Source organism: Cervus elaphus, chromosome 1 (assembly GCF_910594005.1).
Source record: "Cervus elaphus chromosome 1, mCerEla1.1, whole genome shotgun sequence".
Taxonomy (NCBI): domain Eukaryota; kingdom Metazoa; phylum Chordata; class Mammalia; order Artiodactyla; family Cervidae; genus Cervus; species Cervus elaphus.
In genome coordinates this window covers 86291362-86315539 of record NC_057815.1, presented here as the reverse complement: position 1 = coordinate 86315539, position 24178 = coordinate 86291362, and the positions used below count along the sequence as shown (strand labels likewise).

General features: G+C 41.1%; 1 protein-coding gene across 2 annotated transcripts in view; it reads right to left on the bottom strand.

Annotated features, from left to right (window-relative positions):
* Positions 1–420: 420 nt before the first annotated feature.
* Positions 421–24178, bottom strand: part of TTC17 (tetratricopeptide repeat domain 17) — a 112161-nt gene continuing 88403 nt past the window's right edge. For both annotated transcript variants that reach the window (XM_043909708.1, XM_043909718.1), the window contains 3 exons: positions 4752–4871; positions 3150–3293; positions 421–1576 (listed from right to left, as the gene is read on the bottom strand). In XM_043909708.1, the coding sequence (XP_043765643.1) occupies positions 1445–1576; positions 3150–3293; positions 4752–4871 (396 nt within the window). In that variant the 3' untranslated portion in view covers positions 421–1444. The remainder of the gene's footprint in view (positions 1577–3149; positions 3294–4751; positions 4872–24178) is intronic.

Below are 24178 nucleotides of genomic sequence, written 5' to 3'. Positions count from 1 at the left end.
TGGTGTCTGATAGCTGTTCTAGGGAACCCCGTGTTCGGCAGAGTCCTGTCCCAAAAGGAATGCTCAATTTCACACTGGTATGACTCTCACCAAGTTTCTCCATCAAGCTTACCTGGAAGAACTTTAGGATCAGTGCTCACCGCAGGGGATGTGACTTTGTGGTTTAGATTCTTCTTCTTTTCCCTGGAAGGTCAATTACCAACTCTGAACATCTGATTGTGCGTCTTTCGTGGTCAAATGTATCATGTAAGATCATCAACCATAAAACCTAGTGATGGACTATTTCTCCGCTCGCTTTATGTTGTGGAAAAAGAGAAAAAGACAACCTAGGATGTGAGAAGATCCAACCCAGGGTTACAGTGAGGCTTCAGAGCTGCCTGGATGAGCCTGATTCTAAAGAAAAACCATGCCACAGACCTATTTTGTTCATAAACGACTTTTATTTTTGTCCTCAGTATGTGCCCTTGAAGATTCCCAAATGCCTGGAGTTTCTGACTCTCCTGGGACCAGAGGTATAAGCATTGTAAGGAAACACTCAACCTTGGCTCCTCACTCTCCTGAGGGGCTCAGTCTGAAGGCCTCAGAGAGAGGGAGCCGACATTCACGCCTCATTCCAAGATGGGTAACACAGTGAACAAAGAATTAGTAAAACACAGACTCAGTCTGCTGAGGGCTTCAAATATACATATTCTATATATATAAACCTGTTATACAGGATGTCAACGTATTGGTTTCCTTGTGATCTGCAATTTAAAGTACAAATGGCAGCGATGTTGAACACTGCTGATTTCCCCTTCTCAGCCCCCCTCCCTCCCCAACATAAATAACAGCACAAAGGTCAGGTGATCCTAAGGGTTTCCGTTGTTGTAAATATTTTGTTTTTAAAATCATTTCCCCTTCCTCCCCCCCTCCCCCGCAAACTACCTCTGAGAGTTTGTAACGTAGCAGCATGGAACGGACAAGGCCGGGGGGCAGTGTGGAGAGCTAGTGGGAAGAGCGCGGAACAGTGCTTCTTGCTGACTGGCGCCGGACGGGCTTCTGCATTTCCATGGACAACAGAGGCTGTGACGAGAAGCAGAGAAGGTGCCACGTGGCTTCGTCCTCCGCCGGAGCGGAGGAAGCTGGCTGGACCACTGAGAAAAGCCCTAAAGGCATTGAGGTCTTGGAGACAGAGCACGCTCCAGAAATGTCTTGGCTCAGTATTTACACGGTATCTTTAAGCTGCATTTTCCTTTTAACAAATTTACGTTTCTGAGGTTGGCTGGGGGAAAGAAGGAACTTAAAAACAAAAACAAAACAATTCCCACATATGTAAAAGTCCTGTTATATGTCTTATTCAGTTATTTTCACACACATCATTAAAAGCAGATACTGACAATGATTGGTTTCTTATTCATTTTTTGAAGAGCATGAGAAGAGAGACAGGAGAGAGGGGAGGGATGAGCTAAGGAGAGCGCCGGCCCTTCTTCAGCATCAAGTGACACTGGATGGTCTGGATTCGGTTCTTGGCGGGGACAAACTCGGGCTGCAGCTTCAGGGTAGACTCGTACCACACCAGTGCTTTCTCGAACTCTTCCTGTGAGGGGCAGAGGGACACAGTGAGAGGGGTGTGACCACCAGGCTCAACAGGGGTGGTGGCGTCTCTCTTCCTGGAGAGCGCATCTGCGGCAGGGACGGGCCTGCAGTGTTCTCTCAGTGCGTCTAAATCCCTGAGGCGGAGGGGACAGCCACCTCCGTCCCTGTCCCCGAGGTCACAGACCACAAAGAAAACCATGGCCGACCAAGAGCCGGAGGCAGAGAGAGGGCAGACCAGCTCTACAGAGGCCTGGTCCAACGACAGAGTGGCAGTAAGAACCGCCGTCATTGAGCCCTGCCGCGTGCCAGGCGCAGAGCCAGGCGCTGCGTGGAATCCCTTCCTGTAATCCTCACGGAAACCACTAGAACTATGTCTGGCAAAAGCTGATTTTGCATCTGCTTGAATTTTCTACTGTAACTAGAAAGAAGGAAGTCAAGTCAGGTATCTCAATTAGACTTGTAAATTTTGAAGCAGTTTCTTATTCTCCCTAACACTTGAAAATATGAACTCGGTTTGGAATGATCACTGCCACACGTGGAAGGCGTTCATCTTTTACTTAGACTAATACTCCCGAAGAAGAGCCCGAATCTACCGCTTAAATGACTCCTTCTAGTCAAATGAGAGGCAGAATTTCTCATTCATAGCAGCAAATTTTGCATTTACTGGGGACGAAAATAGATTCTTCAATTTTAAGAAGCAGAGAGGGAAATCTGCACATTCAGCAAGACCAATAGGCCAAATTAAATTTCTTGCCTTTGAAGTCAAGGATGACACACACAACTTGGAGCCTGAAGTTGCTCGTTACATGAGCCTTTATCAAGAGCACCTTGGAAAGAGCCTCATGTGGGCACTAAACTTTGCATGAAAGTGGATGGCATGACTCTCATGTTCTAGATTCAGCTATGACAGCTTCTGGGGGATCCCTGGGACTTTGAGTTCTGAAACTGGTCCTCCTCCTGACCCAACAGGATTCTGGATGATGGCTTTGCCATTTTGGCTATAAATGGTATTCCAGGGAACTAGTGGCATTCCACCATTCATTAAACCTTTGGTGAGCACCTACTATGTGCCAAACCCCGTGAAGTGCCAGGAACAGGGAGATGAAGAGGAGTCTCTTTCCTAAGGAGCTCCTGGTCTGGTGGGAGAGACTACTGCTCAACACAAAAATTATAAAACAAGGTGAAAAGACAACAAGAGAAATCCGCACAGGGCACCGTGAGAGCAATCCTGGGGACCTGGCCCGGCCTGGCAGTAAGTGAGCCCGAGTGTGTGTCCGCTTGGAGTGTTAGGGAGGGTGCAGTCTGCAGAAGAGGGCAGGTAAATGGGCCTGTGAGTGTTAAATTCATGGTGAGGAACTACACAGTTGCAGATACCTGGGTGAGTTTACTGTGTTATTTTAAAGACTTACAAACCCCCTACCATGAATTATACCTGTGGTGGAGAGCTACAACTTTAGACACAAAGCTTCCAGGAAACCAGGGGACACTGACAGAGTCAGGGGGTCTGGAACTAGAGACGTGGCCCTGACAGAAGGCAGCAGAGGGGGTTCGCCCCGCTCCCAGGCCAGCCTCACCATCGCCACGTATACGTTGCCCAGCGTGAAGTGGTTGACGGCGAAGTGTGGCGCGATCTCCACCGCCATGGTGGCCACGATGACGGCGTCGTTCCAGAGCTTGGCGTTGTGCAGGATGTTGGCCAGGCTGATGAGGGGCACGTCCTGGGAGAGAAGGGAAGAAGGTTGGTTTCTGGGCTCTCACTCTCGGCTGTGGTGGCCGTAGGCAATGTGGTCAGTGTTCCCTGGCGAAGGAGAGTCGTGCAGCTCGATGTGGGGGCTTGTCTGCTGCGGGTCTGTGAGGGGGAGGAGCGTGTGCCAGCCCAGCTGTGCACTTCTCTCTCTGGGAGAGTCTTGTCTCAAAACACAAACAAAAATGCTAGCTGGGTGAACCTCCTGCTGAGTGAGGCAGCTGCTGTCCATCGTGGCACCAGCTCCGGGTCACACGGCAGCTTGTGAGGAGCAGCCGGGGGCCCGACGCTGTCCACGGTCCACGCTGAGGCTCACTGTCACAGAGCCGAGCTCTTCTCTGCAAGGACCACGGCACCCTGAGGCAGGGCTGGTGCGCTGTGGCCACAGGCCACACGGCCAGCCTGCTGCCCAACTCTGTACCTTTTTATTGGACCTCATCATTCCCACTCCCCGAGGTACTTCTGGGGCTGTGTTCATGCTATCATGGCAGAACTGAGTGGCTGCAAGAAGCAGGCTGGTCTCAGAGCCTAAATGTGTATTATTTGGCCCTTCACAGAAAAATTCCCTGACCCCTGATCCAGGGTCTTGGCCCTTCCTGTTGGGGAGCCTAGTGGTAGCGTAGAAGCATGGAGCACAGGATGAGGGGCTGAAAAAGTTGCAGTATTATTATCACAAATATTTACTAATATCACAAATATTTATTCCCTTTAGATGTGTGCTCAGTCGCTTCAGCCCTGTCCGACTCTTTGCAACCCTATGGACTGTAGGCCGCCAGGCTCCTCTGTTTGTGGGATTCTCCAGGCAAGAACACTGGAGTGGGCTGTCATGCCCTCCTCCAGGGGATCTTCCCAGTCCAGGGATAGAACCCAAGTCTCCTGTGTCTCCTGCATCGGCAGGCAGGTTTTTACCACTAGTGCCACCTGGGAAGCCCCCTTTAGATGTGTAACCTGAGAAACTGGTCTCTATATTGCATTTCTCTATATCACTGGGTTCTTCTACAGGAGACATAGAAGAACAGAAAAAAAAGACCCATGTTTGTCCTTGCTGGACACCCACAGAGACACATCGTTATATGAGGTCACAGAGGTTTAAGAACTTGCCTAAGGTCACAAAGTAATCACAAAGGTGGTGAGAGGCAGAGCCCCACTTAGAGCTGCATTTACGACTCAGCCATGCCTGTTCCTGATGGGGTTCTTCCGGGATCCTGAAGCCCTTCCCCGACGGCCCCACTTGCTGAGGTGGGGAGGCCACGACGGTGAGTGTAACTCAGGCCTGTGGCAGCACGGGTGGGTCGTTGAGGTTTCCCACCCTTAGCCTCTTGCTGCTTCCTTACGGGCTGAGCAAGAGGAAGGCTGACAAAACCTCAGGACAAACCAGCGGGCGCGGGAAGCAACTGAGGGATGGAAGCTCCCACCTGGGAGCCCCACGCACCTTCATCTGGTGTGGCGCGTGGTGGAGGGCCTGGCGCAGGCAGTCGATCGCCTTCTTCCCCTGGCCTTTGACTCTCCAGTAGAGAGCTGCCATGCTGGAAAGGACCCAGGACGTCTGGTTCTGCAAAGGAAAGGTCGGTTAAAGCGGGTGTCTCTTAAATAACACACTAACTTACCACCAAGATTGGGAGTCGCAACACAAGTTCATGACCATTTAACTATTTACCTGGCGCTGGTGGTCTGCCTCGCACCTTACGTTCACTCTCTCACTGACCCTAGTAACCATCCCACAAGCTTGATTCTACTAGTATAGCCTTTTTAAATAAATATTTAACCTCTCTGAATCATAGTTTTCAAATCTTAAATTTCTACATAGTTCAGTTTATTAATCTATTTCCAATGGCTTCTGGATTTTCAACTGTAGTTAGGAAAAGTCTGGTTTACTCCAAGGTTATCAAGAATTTTTACCATATGTTTTCCCCAGAACTTTTGTAGTTTCCCTTTTCACATTTAAATATTTGATCCACTTAGAATTTAACTTGGTGTAAAGTAAAAGATAAGGCTCCAATTTACTTTTTTTTCCCAGATGGCCATTAAGTCACCTTAATGTTACTTAATGAATAATCCATCTCTCCCTCACTGTGAAGCTACCTTTGTTATATACAAAATCTTTGTTACTTAATTCAGGTCTGTGTGCTCAGTCATGTCTAACTCTTTGCAAACTGTGGCCCATGAGGCTCCTTTGTCTGTGGAATTTTTCAGGCGTGAGTCCTGGAGTGGGTTGCCATCTCTTCCTCCGGAGGATCTTCCCGACCCAGGGATCGAACCTGTGTCTCTTGCATCTCTTGCATTGGCAGGTGGACTCTTTACCACTGCGCCACCTGGGAAGCCCGTAATGTAGGCCCGATATTGGGTTAATCACATCTAATTTTTAATTTCCCTGTTTCACTACCCCTTTTGATGGATGTTTCTAACTCCTAGCCATTCTGGTTGAGGCAACTGGAAAACTTACTCTGCCTCCTCCTTACTTTGTCCTTTCAATCTTTTTTTTTTTTTTTTTTGTAATTCTATCATTTTTCATTGGCGGGGCACATAGGGTGATATGAATACTATTTCCTGCCTTGTTTTTCTGTTGGTTCTACATGTAAATATATTCCTTGATCACTGACATTAGTTCTGTGTGGCTGCCCTAGTCATCTCTTGGTTGGCTAAAGTTTATCTTCTAATAGTTTTCTTAAGAAGGGTTGATAGGAAAATTATTCTCTGAGATTGTTGTCATGGGGTGAATTGTGTCTCCCCAGAGTCATATGTTAAAGTCTCAATCCCTAGTATCTCAGAATGTAACTGTATTTAGAAATAAAGTCTTTAGAGGGCAGACTAATTTAAAAATAAGGTCATTATTGTGGGGCCCTAATCTAATATAACCGGCTTTCCAGGCAGCTCAGCAGTAAAGAATTCACCTGCAATGCAGGAGATGTGTGTTCGATCCCTGGGTCGGGAAGATCCCCTGGAGGAGGAAATGGCGACCCACTCCAGTATTCTCGCCTGGGAAATCCCATCCACAGGGAGGCTGGTGGACTACAGTCCATGGGGTAGCAAAAGAGTCAGACACGACTTAGTGACTAAACAACAAAATCTAATGTAAGTGGATTTATAGAAGAGAAAGAGATACATCAGTGTCCTCTGTGCAGACGCTGACCCCTTGAACAGCTGCCTAGAGGGTAGCCAGCTGCAAGCCAAGGAGAGAGGCCTCAGAGGAAAACAACCCTGCTGGTACCCGGATCCTCAACTTGTAGCCTCCAGCACTGAGAGAATACATTTCTGTTGCTTAAGTCATCCTGCCGGCAGTACTGTCATGGAAGCCCTAACAAACTAATACAATCGTATACGTTCAGAACTTTCTGTCTGTAGCCTTTATGCCTGAAACACAGCTGACTGGATATAACCACGGCCCATTCTTTCCTTGAATAATCTGCTGGCATTGCTTCTTGGTGTGAGTGGGGCTGCACAGAACTCTGAAGCTAGCCGGATGTATCCCTCCTTCTTCATGACTTGATCCTTCTGACTGGCTTATCAAAAGGATTCTTTTTTTCTTTTTTTGTTTAAAGAAAATAAAATTACCTTTCTTTACTGCCAATATCTGACACATTCCAAAGAACATACCTGGAGTAGGAGATGGCAACCCACTCCAGTATTCCTGCCTGAAAAATTCCATGGACAGAGGAGCCTGGAGGGCTACAGTCCATGGAGTCACAAAGAGTCAGACACGACTGAGTGACTAACACACTTACTGCCAATGTCTGATGCACCTTATATCTGTGTGTTATAAATATATATATATATATACATGGATAATATGTAATTATATAAAATGTACACTTATGCTGTAAAGCATAAAATAATAAATATCCTAAGATTCACCCATGAGGCTGAATGTGGTTTTTAGTTCATTCAGTTTCCTTTCTGCACAATTAAATGTCCACTAGGTGAATATACTATAATGTGTTTATTTTCTGTAAATGGTGGTGGGGGTGGTGAGTTACCTTGCATCTACCTGTGTGTTCTTTTCACTGTGCTGTCCTCCTGTCTTTGCTCCAGAGGCACACATTATCCCAAGTGTTCTGTTTATTATCCCACTGCTCCTTTTAAACACTGTTCTATCACACACACACACACCTATTTACCCCAACAATACAATGCTTAATTTACTTCCTGTGCATTATAAAAATGGTATCCTACTGTAAGCAGTCTTCTGGGACTTGGGGGTTTTTACTCAATACTCAAGCATGCCATGTTGCTGAATGTAGTTCTTAGTTCATTCAATTCCCTTTTACACAATTAAATGTCCATTAAGTGAATATACCATAATGTGTTTATCCATTTTCTGTAAATGGGGGGAGGGGGTTGAGTTACTTCCTGTTGTCAATAAATGTGCAAAGAGTTTCTCTAGTCTATATACATAGGAGTGGAACTGCTACATCACAGGATATGCAAATGTCCAGAGAAAGCCAAATTGCTTCCTAAAGGTGTTACTGCAAGTTACAGTCCTACCAGCAATGTTTAAAAGTGCCTCCTGGTGTCTAGCCTTTCTAACTCTTAGTAGTATCAGTGGGGGTGAAACGGTATCTTACTGTAGCCTTAATTTGTATTTCTTGACTATTAGTGAGATTGAGAACTGTTTCTTCTTTATTGGTCATAAACACATTGGTCTTAATTGTTTTCTGTCAAATGTCTGTTAATATCTTTTCTATACCTTTTTTCTATCTTATTTATCTTTCCCATCACTTTATTTCCATGCTCTGCATATTAATCCTTATAAGCTAAGTGTTTTACATGAATTTTCCTTACTCTGGCTTCTTTTTAATTTAAAAAAATGTCTTTAATTAAAACATTTCAAACTTTAATGTAGTTGAACTTATTAACAATTCTCTTCTCTGGACTGTGCTTTTATAATCTTCTTCAAGAAACCTTTTTGTACTTCAAGGCCAGAAAGATCATCTCTCATATTTTAATTTTTAAAGTTTTGTTTTTGATGCTTGAGTCCTTAATTCATGTGGAATTCATTTTTTTGTGTAGGATGTGAGGGGCCAACTGAAATTAAGGAACTGCCCTAGAAAGCTTCCTGAATAGCCCTCACCTCCCCATTGATCTTGCATAGCTCTTGTAAGCTAGAGATTGTATAGGCTACAGGCTTTTATTCATTTTTGTTACTTTTGTTTATTCCTTGAGCAAATGGCATGTTTTATTTTACAACTTTTCACAAAAGGCAATTCTCACAACCTTATTCTTCTTTTCATGAATGTCCTATCTATTTTTTACCCTTCCATATAAATGTAAAGATCTGCTATTCAAGAGCCATAAAAAAAAAAAAAAACCCTGTTATTTTGAGTCTAACAGTATTGACTCTATAAATCAACTTGTAGAAAAGTGATATGTTTATGGTATGTATCTTGTTATCCATGAACATTACACACCCTTCTGTTTATTTAGGTCTTTTAAAATGTCTTTCAGTAAAGTTTTATCACTTTCTGCACATAGGTCTTATGACTTTCTGGTTAGATTTAGTACTGGGAATTTTATAGAAATTTTTTTTTGGGGGGAACTTAATATTTTTGTAACAAAGTAAATATGTGTTAAAATTATGTTTTCTAATATTTATTGCTGCTATATAAAAATGTAACGTATTTTTATTTATTGACTTTACAGGCAACTACCTTGATAACACATTGTTACTTCTAAAAATTTGTGTGTAGATTCTTTTAGGTTTGCTATGCAGATAATCACATCATTTCTGAATAACATGTTTTTTTCTTCCTAATACTTATGCTAGAACTTTCAGTACAATGCTGAGAAGAAGGGGTAATGGTGGGCATTCTTATTCCTGACTTCAAAGAATTATTTAAAATACTTCTCCCATTAAGAATTATCTTTGATAAAAATGTTTTGTGGATTCTTTTCATCAGATTAAAGAAATTCTTCTCTAGTCTTAATTTGCATTACCTTTAGTTCATGAATGTACTGAATTTTATCAAATGCAATCTATTGAAACGATTTCATAATTTTTCTCCTTTAATTTGGGTGATGAAATTTTAGCTTTTCCTAAAGCTAGACCACAGACTAATATATTTATGAATATAAATTCAAATAGACTGACTGGCTTAGCAGCAGCAGAAAAAGGTGTGTATGTGTTGGTTTGTCAGTTTGTTTCATTAAATAATTTTCTGCTTTATATATTTTGAGGTTATCTTACTGGGTATGCATAAGGTTATCAATCAGTTCAGTCACTCAGTAGTGTCTGACTCTTTGTGACCCCATGGACTGCAGCATGCCAGGCTTCCCTGTCCATCACCAACTCCCAGAGTTTGCTCAAACTCAGGTCCATCAAGTCGGTGATGCCATCAACCATCTCATTCTCTGTTGTCCCCTTCTCCTGCTGCCTTCAATCTTTCCGAGCATCCAGGTCTTTTCTGATGACTCAGTTCTTTGCATCAAGTGGCCAAAGTACTGGAGCTTTAGCTTCAGCATCAGTCCTTCCAATGAATATTCAGGACTGATTTCCTTTAGGGTTGACTGGTTGGATCTTCTTTGCAGTCCACGGGACTCTCAAGAGTCTTCTCCATCACCACAGTTCAAAAGCATCAATTCTTTGGTGCTCAGTTTTCTTTATGGTCCAGCTCTCACATCCATACATGACTACTGGAAAAACCATAGCTTTGACTATAAGGACCTTTGTTGGCAAAGTAACGTTTCTGCTTTTTAATATGCTGTCTAGGTTTACTATAACTTTTCTTCCAAGGAGCAAGTGTCTTAATTTCACAGCTGCAGTGATTGTGGAGCCCAAGAAAATAAAGTCTGTCACTATTTCCATTGTTTTCTCATCTATTTGCTATGAATTGATGGGACTGGATGCCATGAACTTAGAGTTTTGAATGCTAAGTTTTAAGCCAACTTTTTCACTCTCTTCTTTTACTGTCATCAAGAGACTCTTTAGTTCCTCTTCACTTTCTGCCATAAGGGTGGTGTCATCCGCATATCTGAGGTTATTTCTCCCTTTAATCTTGATTCCAGCTTGTGCTTCATCCAGCCTCATGTTTCACATGATGTACTCTGCATATAAGTTAAATGAACAGGGTGACAATATACATACAGCCTTGCTGTATTCCTTTCCCAACTTGGAACAAGTCCGTTGTTCCACGTCTGGTTCTAATGGTTGCTTCTTGACCTGCATACAGATTTCTCAGGAGGCAGGTAAGGTGGTCTGCTATTCCCATCTCTTGAAGAATTTTCCACAGTTTGTTGTGATCCACACAAAGGTTTTAGCATAGTCAATGAAATAGAAATAGGCATTTTTCTGGAACTCGCTTGCTTTTTAGATGATCCAACAGATGTTGGCAATTAATCTCTGGTTCCTCTGCCTTTTCTAAATCCAGCTTGAACATTTGGAGTTCTCGGTTCATGTACTGTTGAAGCCTAGCTTGGAGAATTTTGAGCATTACTTTGCTAGTGTGTGAGACGACTGCAATTGTACGGTAGTTTGAATACTCTTTGGCATTGCCCTCCTTTGGGATTGGAATGAAAACTGATGTTTTCCAGTCCTGTGGTCACTGCTGAGTTTTCCAAATTTGCTGGTATACTGAATGCAGCACTTTCACAGCATCATCTTTTAGGATTCGAAATAGCTCAGCTGGAATTCCTTCACCTCCACTAGCTCTGTAATGATGCTTCCTAAGGCCCACTTGACTCTGCACTCCATGATGTCTGGGTCCAGGTGAGTGATCACACCATCGTGGTTATCTGGGTCACTAAGATCTTTTTTGTATAGTTCTTCTGTGTATTCTTGTCACCTCTTCTTAATATCTTCCGCTTCTGTTAGGTCCATACCATTTCTGTCCTTTATTGAGCCCATCTTTGCATGAAATGTTCCCTTGCTATCTCTAATTTTCTTGGAGAGATCTCTAGTCTTTCCCATTCTATTGTTTTCCTCTATTTCTTTGCATTGATCACTCAGGAAGGCTTTCTTATCTCTCTTTGCTACTCTTTGGAAGTCTGCATTCAGATGGATATATTCTTCCTTTTCTCCTTTGCCTTTAGCTTCTCTTCTTTCCTCAGCTATTTGTAAGGCCTCCTGAGACAACCATTTTGCCTTTTTGCACTTCTTTTTCTGGTATATATTTCTGGTGAATTAAAGCTTTTATCATTACATGGTCATTCTCTCTGACCTTAATAATTTTTCAGCTCTGAAATATATCTTTCAGGTAATTAATGTAACTGTCTTTACTACCTTTTGATAGTATATTCATTTTTGATTAGTATTTTCCTGTTATTTTCAACATTTCTATTATGTTTTAGATATGACTTAAAAAAAATAGCTCCTTTAAGTTCTTGGTTTCTTTTATCCAGATTCTTGAATTTTTTTTTTCCTTTTTTTGAGCAGTTCTTGGATTTTTTTTTTTTTCCCCTTCTCTTCTTACTCCATTATTTTATCCTCACAGGTTTGGGATTTGCACATTTTTCAAAAGGTTACCCTTAAATTTCTACTCAATTTTTAATTTAAAATCCAAGCAACATTCTCACTCACTCCTCCTGAACACAAAAATGGGCTTTAAATACCTTAACTCTGTTCACCCCACTCTCAAATGTACATTTGTCCAGAATTTATTTAGTCATTAAAAAAGAAATCTCAAACTGTTTTCCACAGTGTTTGTTTGGGTTTGTATACCTGCGTAATTTTATTTGCTTAGTCAATCTTCCTTTGCTTCAGATAGTTTTTCTTTAGTTATCATACAGAAAAGTTCCTTTAGGGTGGGGCTCTTGGTAAACTTTTTCCAGTTCTTTGTCTTTAAGTGCCTTTATTCTTCCAACATTGTAGGGGGCACAATTCTAGGGGGCCCAGTATCCTTCAAAACTGGATTAGCCAGTTGTTATGGAAACATTTAGACACACTCCTCTATAGGTAATCTGACCTTTCTGTCTCCATGAGGACAGAGATCTTTGTCTTAATTTTTCTTCACTGATTTATGCCGAGCCCTTGAAAAGTATTTTGCACAAAGCAGGCGCCTGCCACATAGTTGTTGAATATGCTGCTATGACGTTTCTTAAGCTCTTTTCTCTCAGATGCAAATCCAAAGTTGTACAATCTGCTTTGTGAAGTTGTGGCTGAACACTGCAAACCACATTTCTCCTTTGCTAGCAGGCTTCTTGTTAAGTTCCGCAAACATGTGTGCTAGGCAATTGCAAGGCGAGAAGGAGTGGGACTTTTTCTCTCAGTTGGCATGCTGTTCCAGTTGGTCATTCTGGCAGCACTTTGGGGGCAGCACTTCCAGACCCAGTGACCAGCCCTTCCAGACCCAGTGACCAGCCCATGCTCCCTCCTCAGAAGCAGGAACTCTAGCTCACCCGGAGCTCTTGCCTGTGAACTCTAGATTTCAGAAGCCCCGAGGGTGTGCCTTCCCACTCCCTAAGTGCACATCTCTGATTTTCCTACGCGCTTCCTGTTCTCTTGTTCAGCCCTCCACCACAATGTACGGTCATGTCTTGGAGACACTGCTGTTGGTTACAGACCTCACGATGGGGAGAATATTGCAAAAGGGAGTCACACAAACTTTGTGGTTTCCCAGTACATACAGAAGTTATGTTTACATTTAATACTGTAGTCTATTATGTGTGCAGTAGCATTGTGTCTAAAAAACTGTATGTTGTTGTGTTAGCCGTTCAGTCGTTTGTGACCCCGTGGACTGTAGCCCGCCAGGCTCCTCTGTCCATGGGATTCTCCAGGCAAGAATACTGGAGTGGGTTGCCATGCCCTTCCCCAGGGGATCTTCCCGACCCAGGGATTGAACCCAGGTCTCCTGCATTGCAGGCAGATTCTTAATTGTTTGAGCTACCCAGGAAGCCCTAAAAAAAAAAAAAGAAAAAAAAAAAACCAAACCTATGTACATACCTTCATTAAAAATACTTCCTTGCTAAAAAATGGTAACAATCAGCTGAACCTTAGTGAGTGGTAATAGTAACATCAAAAATCACTGGTCACGGGTCACCATAACAGAAGTAGTAATGAAAAAGTTCAAAGTATTGTGAGAATTACCAAAATGTGACACAGAGAAAGTGAAAATCGCACCAATAGATTTGCTCAAGACAGGGTTGCCACAAACCTTCAATTTGCAAAAAAATGCAGCATCTGCCAAGCACAATAAAGCGAAGTGCAATTAAACAAGGCCTGCCTGTAATCAGTTCTCTAAATTAAATTTGGTTTTTGAAACACGTAATGTTGTTTCTGTTTTCCTGACAGGATCCTGACTGAAACAGACGCTCTTAAGATATCTTTTGTCTTTGCCATAATGCATCTTGGCGTGGATTTCTTTTTATTTACCCAGCTTGGGACACCTGGTGCTTCCTCAATCTGTTGATTTGCTTATTTCCTTACTTTTATAATACTCCAGGTAATTTATTTTTTTACACAAAGCTTGCAATTCACTGATTATTTAATTGTGGCTAAATCTATCTAACTCATCCACTGGGTATTTGACTTAATTACTTACACAAATACATTTTTAGTTTAAGATGTATGTAATTTTTAGAAATTTGCCTACTCATTTTTTGACATGCCATTTCTTTGCTCACCTTTGTGACTACACCTTTTAGGTGTTTTATAATGAAAATTTTCAAATGCATATACAAATAAAGGAAACAGTATAATGAACTCCATGTGCTCACCACCTAGATTCAACATTTATCAACAACTCACGGCCATACTCATGTCCTCGAGGTAATAGTTGTCCCGTGGAATGAATGCGGGAGCACTGCCTTCTCTTCAGTTTTTTGGAATACTTTGAGAGGAGTAAGTATTAACTTTTCTTTGTATGTTTGACAGAATTGCCCTGTGAAGCCATCTAGTCCTGGACTTTTCTTTTTGTAGTTTCTTGATTACTGATTCAATTTTAATACTAGTAGTTGGTCTGTTCAGATTATTTATTTCTTCCTGATTGAGTCGTGGAAGATTGTATGTTTCTAGAAATTTATCCATTTCTTCTTCTAGGCTATCCAATTTCTTGACATGTAACTGTTCATAGTATTCTCTGTTTTTCTTTTTTTTCCCCATAGTATTCTCTTATGACTGTATTTCTATGATATGTTTTAATTTCTCTTCTTTCATTTTTTATATTATTTGGATCCGTTCTCTTTTATCCTTGATGAGCCTGGCTAAAGTTTTATCACTTTTATCTTTTCAAAAAAAAAAAAAAAAAAAGCTATTGGTTTCTCTGATCTTTTCTATTGTTTTGTTTGGTCTCTACTTCTTCTCCTATCTTTACTTTCCTAACTTCTTCTTAAGCTTGGTTTTTCTTTTTCTTTCCCAGGCAAGAATATTGGAATAGGTTGCCATATGCTTCTCCAGGGGATCTTCCTGACCCAGGGGTGGAACCTGTGTCTCCTGCATTGGCAGGCAGATTCTTTACCACTGAGCCACGAGGGAAGCTCTGTCTCTTTTTCTAATTCCTTTAGATGGTAGGTTATGTTGTTTAAGATTTTTTTGTTGTTGCTTGAGGTATGCCTGCACTGCTACAAAATTCCCTCTTGTGATCGTTATTGCTGTGTCCCATAGATTTTGGAAAGTTGTTTATTTTCATTTGTCTCAAGGTATTTTCTGATCTCTTTGACTTCTTCACTGATCTGTTGGTTTTTAAGTATCAAATTGTTTAGTCTCCATGTGTTTCTGTTTTTCCCATTTTTGTTTTGTAATTGATCTCTAGTTTTCATACTGTTGTGGTCAGATAAGATGGTTGGTATAATTTCTATGCACCTAAACTTACTGGGACTAGTTTTGTGTCCTAGCATGCAATCCATTTGGGAGAATAGACCATGTGCACTTGAAAACAATGTGTATTCTGTTGTTTGGGGATGGAACGTGTGTGTGTGTGTATGTGTATGGAATGTGTGTGTGTGTGTGTGTGTGTGTGTGTGAGTTGCTCAGCTGTGTCCAACTCCTGCAACCCCAGAGATCAGAGACCATCAGGGCCCTCTGTCTATGGAATTCTCCAGGCAAGAATCCTGGAGTGGGTAGCCATTTCCTTCTCCAGAGGATTTTCTCGATCCAGGGATTGAACCTGGGTCTCCTGTAATTCAGGCAGATTCTTTACCGTCTAAGCCACCAGGGAAGCCTGGAATGTCCTATAGATATCTGTTAAGGCCAAGTAGTCTAACGTCATTTAAGGCCACTGTTTCCTTATGGATTTTCTGTCTGGATGATTAATTTGTCCACTGATATAAGTCAGGTATTAAAGTCCCCCATTATTATTGTATTACTGTCAATCTTTAGGTCTTTTAATATTTGCTTTATATATTTAAGTGCTCCTGTATTGGGTGCATTTATGTTTATGAATGTTATATCCTCTTCTTGTATTGATCCCTTTATCATTATATAAGGCCCTTCTTTGTCTTTTATTATAGACTTTGTTTTAAAGTGGAAAATTATCTAAAGATCACAATCTGGGTACGGAGGGTGCTTACTAACACTGGGCTAGTCATAGATTCTAGTCTTTCAGCAAAATGAAGCCAGCATATGTGTAAAGATATCAATTAAATATATCAGGAATTCTGACTAATACTTTCAGTTTAAGACTAAAGATGTTTACGTCATTGTTCTCACATCTCCATGTCCTTTCACCCATACTCAAAATTCCAGTTTCCAAATCATCAACAAAATTACTCGTTTACTTTGCAGTACATACACCTACAATCCCAAAAGAATAACACTAACATTATTAACAACAGTACTACTGAAAACAGTATAAGGTTTTCTTTTGCTCTTAGGGTAAATTTCATTAGGGATGTGCAGCCAAATAACTGTGTTTTAAAGTCACTTGGAATAGTTCCTCTTGACGTGGTTATACTACCAATGGAATGCACAGTTAGGCTCAATTAACTTTACTTTTAATTAGGAATTACCTTATTTAAAAATTTTTTATAATTATGCAAAGTATTTGGTTTCAAAGTAAAAAAAAAAACAAAAAAAAAAACGTTGATTCAAGGAAAACTAGCCTTATTTCCTGTCTTTTCTAGCCTATTTCTATCTTCCTTCCATGGGACAGCATTTAAAATTTTTTTTTCAAAGTTAGTCTTTTCATTTTAAAATATGTTTCTTTCTACAAATATTCTCCCTCCCTACAACTTGCTATTTTAAAAAGATATAAGTAGTAATCTGAGGTATAATTTTTTTCTATTGTTCTTTTTTTCACTTGCTGTATTCTGGAGATTATTCCATATAAGTTTATAGAGATTGTCCTCATTCATTTTGACAGCTGCAGAAGCCTCCACTGTGTGGATTTCACACACACAATGAAAAACCACAGTGGACTGTTTATTCAATCAACCCCCTACTACTGGGCATTTGGATTGTTTTTTGCTTACTAATACAAGTCAGACTGCAATCAATAGTCTTACTCATAGGTATTTTTGTCAGGTAATTTTTTTGCCACTGTATTTTAAGGAAATATTCCTCAAAGTAGAATTGCTGGATGAATGTATCATTTTGCTAGATAGATAGTTTGCTAGATATCTCTTTCCTCTCAGAGAGGTTATTCTATTTTGCATTTCTCCTAATAGTGTATGACAGTGCCAGTTTCCCCAAGGTCACACCAAGGGTATCCTATCAAACTTCTGAATTTTTGCCAAAGATAGAAGCAAGAAATATCTCAGTCTAATTTTGTTCTTTTTCTAAGCTTCTTGGGATAGAAGCTTTTTGAATTAACTAATTTCAGCCTGTTTTTTTTTTAAATTAATATATCCAATAATTTATAGGGCTACAAACGTTCCTCAAGCATTGCTTTTAGCTGCATCCCACAAGTTTTGATATACCAAATCTTTATTGTCATTCATTTAAAAATATTTTCTAATTTTGCTTTCTTCTCCAAATTGTGATTTATTCAGAAAGTCAAAGTGTTAGTTGCTCAGCTGTGACCAGCCAACTCTTTGTGACCCCATGGACTGCAGCCCACCAGTCTCCTCTGTCCCTGGAATTCTCTAAGCAAGAATATTGGACTGGGTAGCCATTCCCTTCTCCAGGGGGATCTTCTTGACCCAAGGATTGAACCTGGGTTTCCGGCACTGCTGGCAGATTCTTCACCATCTTGAGCCACCAGGGAGAGGTACACTACTAATTTCCCCAAAATCACTGGGAATTTTCTATCCTTATTTTTTATTCTGATCTTTTTTCTCTAGGTTAATTCCATTATGAATAGAAAATAAACTCTAAGTTATTTCAATGGTTTAATATTTAATTGAGGCTTAATTTATGATTCAGCTTGTGATCAGTATGGTAAATGTTCCATATGCATTTTTAAAATAAGAATTTTGTTACAGTTGCATGTGGCATGATATAAATATCAGTTATGTTAAGTGCGTATATTAGCAGATGTTCCGCATCATATTTTTTGTCTGTTTAGTTCTATCACCTATTAAGAGGTATGTTAAAGTCTGTTTTGGTCATGGATTCGTTGCTCCTTTTACATCTGTCAATTTTAATGTCTGTCTATATAATGTGAAACTATGATACTGGTTCTGTATAGATACACAATTTTCAATATTCTGGTGTCTGACCACTTTATCATTATGAATTGTCTTTATCTATAGAGTAATGCTTCCTGCCTTAAATTCTACATTGTCTGTTAATAGCATAGTTACACCAGCGTTCTTTTGATTAGTATTTATTTGATGTTATCTTTTTTCCATCTGTTTAACTTCAGCTGTTTTGTATCTTATTACAGGTGTGTTATCTGTAAACAGCACATAATTGGGTTCAACATTTTAACCTAGTCTGATGTCGAGCACTCTAATTGAGGTACGTAATCCTTTTATGTTATTACTGTGATCACTGATAAACTGGGTTTATTGCTATCATCTTACTATTTGCATTCTATTTCACCCACCTGTTTTATATTCCTTTGTCTTCCTTGCCTCCTTTATGAATTAATCAAATGCTTTTTATTATTCCATTTTCCCTTAATTATACATTCTTTAACTGTTCTTTTAGTGATTAGCTAAAAGTACAACATGCATCTTTGATTTATTACAGACTAAAAATATAAATTATTACTTCAATTTTATTACTTTCCTGTAATGCTAAAGCCTAGTATTTTGTCCATGTGTATCCGTGGGAAATGAATCTCATGTTAACTTTTCAGCTGTGTTCCCCTGGAAACCTGATCAGGGTAGTATGTCACCCATGTTACTAGAAACACCGCTTATGGTAAAGATGACCTGACCCTAAACTGCCAGTGGACTGTGATGACCTGGTAGAGAGCCCCAGCTCTGAGTTTTCTCTGTGTGACGTTTCCTGTCCCTTGTTAGAACTCTTGGACTCTAGGCCACAGGACTGTTATAAGAGGCATTGGTTCTTACGTGGAACTTGAGACTTCCAGGCTAGGGTGGTTCCCACACTCACCCACGTGGTCCTGACCCCTTATCCCTGAGCTGTCAACTGGGGGGTTGGAGTAGAGAACAGTCCCCAGGACTGCTGTCAGACAGCTATGGGAACTCTTGGAGCAATACATGAAAAGCTGCCCTGCTGGCTTGCTTTGTGTTCTGTAGTCTCCAGAGTGAAAGCAAGACAACTGCTCTACTGGGCTGTGCAAAATATGAAATATCTGTCGAGCTGGGCTTCAAACCAGAGGCAGTGTGCGTTGCAGTGTGGTAGCATCAATGAAACAGACTTTCAATCCTTGGTTCAATATGGCCAAAGCACCATGATACAAATGGAATGGGGAGGAAGATGCTGGTAAGACTGAAGCCTCAGTGGGGGCTAACTTTCTCAGAGTCTGATGGCAAAGGCTTGATACTGTGTGACAGGGGATAAATCTTCCCCTTGTAGGAAAGGATGAAAGCTGGAGACAAACTTATGCTAAGAGAAAACGTCCCACTTTCCATGAAATGGGAGCTGACCAGAAACCTGGTTGAAAATGGGCTGACTGGCAAGAATGATATTCCCGTGGTGTAGCTGATGCATTTGAGCCAAAGAAGGCATTGATGCCTGACAAGGGTGGGCAGGAGACAAGCACATAGACTCAAGACTCCATGCTTGTGACGAGGTCTGGATCAGACAAGGCGATGGAGCAGCTTGGCTCTGACCCAAGTTGGGTTGGCCGGGGATCCAACCAGCACAAAGTAGTGCTCACAAGCCACCACCTAAAGAACAGGGGGACAAAAGTGGGAGAACGACTTCTGCACTAGCCCACCATGTCAAACAGGACGACGTGGCAACCTGGCAAACAAACTGGCTGCAGTGGCAATGGCAGCAGCGTGCTGGGCATCTGGCACCTGAGGCGAGACCTCGGCAGAGGCTACCACGTTGGGAGTAACCTCGGCTGCAAGCTGGGCAGCTTTCTGAGGGGTCTGAAAGTGCATGATGACTGAACCCTAAAATGGAGTCTGACCAATGTCATCTGCTGACACTTACTGGTAATTATGGTAATGCAAACTAAAACCTCTCTAAAGAGACAACTACAGATTGGCTTTTCAAGAAATAACAGAGGATATGACTAAGTATTTTAAAAGTTGAAGCAGAGAGGACATGGAGATCCTTGTTTTTTTGTGAAAGGTAAATGGGAAAAGTGTGCTTTTGGTTTGTTATCACTGCTATTTTCTAAGTGTGATCCTCTGATCAGCAACATCACCCAGAATCACCTGGGAACTTTTGAGAAATGTTAAGTTATCAAGCCCAACCCTAGACTTACTACATCAGTAAGTGAAGTCATAGAAGCCTAGCAATAGGTTTTAACAAGTCCTCCAGGTGACTGCGGTGTACCCTGAAGTCTGAGATCTACTGTGCTAAAAAGTTAATAAGGTCATGGATGGTCTGTGAGCCTATAATGAAATCTCATGTTGGATTTGCCTTCTAGCCCTATTTCTCTGAAGACCTAATAAAGGAGAAACGTTAGCTGTCACCAGGCAAGACAGCTTACAGTACAAATGACCTTGGTAAACTGTAACTGGACTGGTGAGACTGGAAAAGATTGGAGGCAGAAATGGCAACCCACTCCAGTATTCTTGCCTGGGAAATCCCATGGACAGAGGAGCCTGGTGCGTTACAGTCCATGGGGTCACAAAGAGTCAGACACAACGGAGGGACACTGCAGGCATATGCAAGCACGTTCCCAACAGCCTTATCAGCTTATCACGAGGTTCTAACTTTTGGATGAAGATCAAATGCCCCATGACCTTCAGCCAGATTATGCATACTGGAAAAGGCATCCTTTAAAGGGCTGTATCTATCCCAGATAAAAGGACCATTACCAGGGCTGTATCTATCCCAGATAAAAGGACCATTACCAGGTGCTCTTAACTAGCTCATGCACAGTGAAACTAAAGCGACTTGTCTCTTGAATTCTTGTTTCTCACTTAAGAACAGCCTCTGCTTTGAACTGGTCTGGAGTAAGGACTGCTGACCCCAAAACGTAGACCCACACTAGGATGAGAAGACAACAGCAATGGTAGGCAGCTGACCCAACCATCTGGACCTGTAAGATCAACCCCACTAATTTAATTGAATTGTTTACCAAATGTGTGTCTATCAACATTGAAAGTTATTGTTTTACTTCTAACGATACTGTTGCCCTTAATGTTTAGGATGGTAAGAAAATTCTCAAGTGAAGTCGTCACAGAGAATTATGAATTATCTTAACCACTTGTGACATGTTTCACTGCAAGTCTACTGCTAAAATTTTATAATTATAAAATTTTAAAATAAAGTTGTAATTCAGTATAGTTGGTAAAATGTATAGCCTACAGACACTTTTCCATTAGAAAAAAGAAAGACTGGGAAAAACTCTAAGCACCTGTGGAAAGCCACAGCCGGGAGCCTCTAGGTACGTACCATGGTTCTTGTGGCTGATTGTGTCCCTGCTCTGTGCATGTGGGGCTATTCCAGAAGACACTGGTTCTCACATTGGACTCAGAGCATTACGTCAGGGCAGTCCTCACTTCTAAGCATCTGACTTGCTCCCTCGCACCTCAACAGTCACTTGGCAGGAGAGAAGGTGGGCAGAGAATGGCCCTGGCCTAAGTAAGTGCTTGTTCTGGAGGTACGAGCCGGCTGCTGCTGTGGTGTCCTGGCCCCTTATCCTTCTGAGTGAAGCCCACGCCAAGTGAGGCCAATTACATGAGTATAAAACGTCTAACTGGATCTAAGACCATCTACAGCGGTCAGTGTAATTCCTTTCTGCCTTTCGTATTGCTTTTGCCATGAGCTATAACCTCAGAAGACAGTACTGTTGTTATTTACTACCAACACACTTACTTACATATACTGTAATATTTACTCTTGCTGTGTTTTCTTTGCTTTTTTCTGTTTTTCTGAGTTTCTACCTGGAATAGTTTTCCTTCTGCCTGAAAAAATCCCTTCAGTGATTTTTAATGCAAGTCTGTTGATAACATGTATCTTTCAGTTTCTGGTGGTCTAAAACCTTTATCTAAACTTCATTTTTAAAAATCCAGGTATAATAGAAATGCTCAGACCTTAGGAATAGCATTCAGTTTTGACTATTACTTAAAGACTCAGAAAACTTCCAACACTCCAGAAAGTCCTTTCAAGCTGCTTCCCTTCCCCTGACAAAGCAATCACTCTTCTGATTTCTACCACCAGAGGTTAATTTTGCCTGTTGTAGAATTTCGTATAGTTGGGATCATACACCATACATTTTTTTGTGTCCAGTGACGTAATAGCACAATGTTTCTGAGATTCATCAATATGGATATAGGGTCTTATAGAATAGTATCCACTGTACAAATATAACACTGATTATCAGTTCTCCTATTGATGGGTATCTGATTCCAGGTTTTTGGCTGTTACAAATACAGCTGCCGTGAACATTTTTAAACAAGTATCTTTGGACATAGTTTTCATGGTGTTTCTCTGGTGGCTCAGACAGTAAAGAATCCGCCTGCAATGCAGGAGACCTGGGTTCAATCTCTGGGTCAGGAAGATCCCCTGGAGAATGGAATGGCTACTCACTCCGGTATTCCTGCCTGGAGAATCAGAGGAGCATGGACTTGCAAAGAGTTAGACATGACTGAGTGACTAACACTTTCACTTTTGATTAAGTACCTGGCAGTAAAATTACTGGATCATATATGCTTAGCTTTTTAATAAGCTATCAGCCTGTCTTCCAAATAACTGTATGTACCGTTTTACATTCTCACTAGCGACGTATCAGCGTTCAGGTTGCTCCACATCACCTTGAAAATCTGTATTATCAACCTTTTCCATTTCAGCCCTTCTAACTGTTTCTTGCTTCAATTTTTTTTTTTTTTTTAAATAAAGAGTGTAGCTGTATCTGCTTTCCTTTTTTCTTGTTTGTATGATGTATTTTTCATCTTTGTATTTTCAACCTTTCTGTGTCCTAATATTTGAAGAGTTTCTCTTATAAGCAGCATATAGTTCTAGATTTTAAAAAAATCCATTCCATACAAAACGCTTTAATTATAAATCTTTTCTGAAGCTAATTAATGATATACTTATCTACTATTTTACTATCTGTGGTCTATTTTTATGTACTTTTTACCTGTCTCAATTTTCTTTGGATTAATCAAATGTTTTACATTATTTCATTTTCCTTCCACTGAATTACATTTTAAAACCATTTTTAATAGTTAGCCTGGAACTTAAAACACACATTCTTTCTGACTACAGTCCACTGCAAACTTTCTTTTATGACTTGGCCGATACCAATTAAAACTCAGAACTTTTAAACTCCATTTATTTCTCTGCCGTCGTTTGTTACTGTTACCATGAATTTTAGTTACATATAAAGGTGAAGCTCCTCAGGGGAGTGCAGTTATCCTTTTGTACAATTAGTCTTCATTTATATTTTCTTTCCAGTGTTCTTCTTTCCCTCTGGCATGTCCATATTTCTGTCTGGGATCATTTTTCTGAAGAACTCCCTTTAATTTTACTTCAGTGCAAGCCTACTGGTGCCAAGGTCTCTGAATTTTTATTGAACACATATCTATTTCATTTTAATTTCTAAAGAATATTTTTGCTGGAAAAGAATTCTAGGTTTGCAGTTTTCTTTTTTAGTACCTTAAAGATGTCATTACATTGGCTTCTGGTTTCATCATTTCCACTGAGAAGCTGTCAGTTTTATTGCTGCTCCTTTTGAAAGGCACTGTGGTGGATTAAAGACAGGCCCCAGTCTCTGCACTGCCAGCAGGTGAGGGACGTCTCCCTTGCCCTGGGCTTGCTCTGATGGGTGGAACTCGTGAAAGCGCTGCTGCCCAGCTCTCTGCATGGACGCTAAAAGGCCTGGATGCTTTTGCTCTCAGTCTCTTGGAGCCCTGAGACACCAGGCAGAAAGGTCCAGCTTCTCTGCTGGAGAGTCTGCTTGGAGAGAGACAACATATAGCTGTGCCCCATCTATTCCCGTCACTCCACATTTCTTTGGTGGCCAGCCCCAGGTGAGTCTCCGTATGTCTGTCGTTGCATGGATGATTCCAAGTCAGATCAGAAGGAGGTCCAGCTCAGGTTGCAGGGTCTTGAGCAAGTAATAGTTTTGTTTTAAGCCACTCAATTCTGGCCTAATTAAGCGAAAAAGATAACTGAAAACAATATCTGGTATCAAGAATAGAGTGCTGCCATAACAGAAACTTAGAGCATGCTGACAGCAGTCTGGGGAATGGGTTGAGGCTATTGTTGAAGAAGCAGCAATAAGAACATTAATGCAGGTTGGAAGAGCATTGAGGAAACTGCTCCTGGAGGCTGGAGGAGAGGCGTCATCATCTACTGGCAAAACAAACAGTGAGGCTCTATCTGGAATATAGGAAAATACCTAACGATGTTGTGGATCTGGCTAGGGAGGCTTTGAGGAAGAAGGCTGGAAGTGACAAATGGTTTTTTAAACATCACCCATAAAAAAGCATTAAAAGAGGAGAAGTAAACAAGGA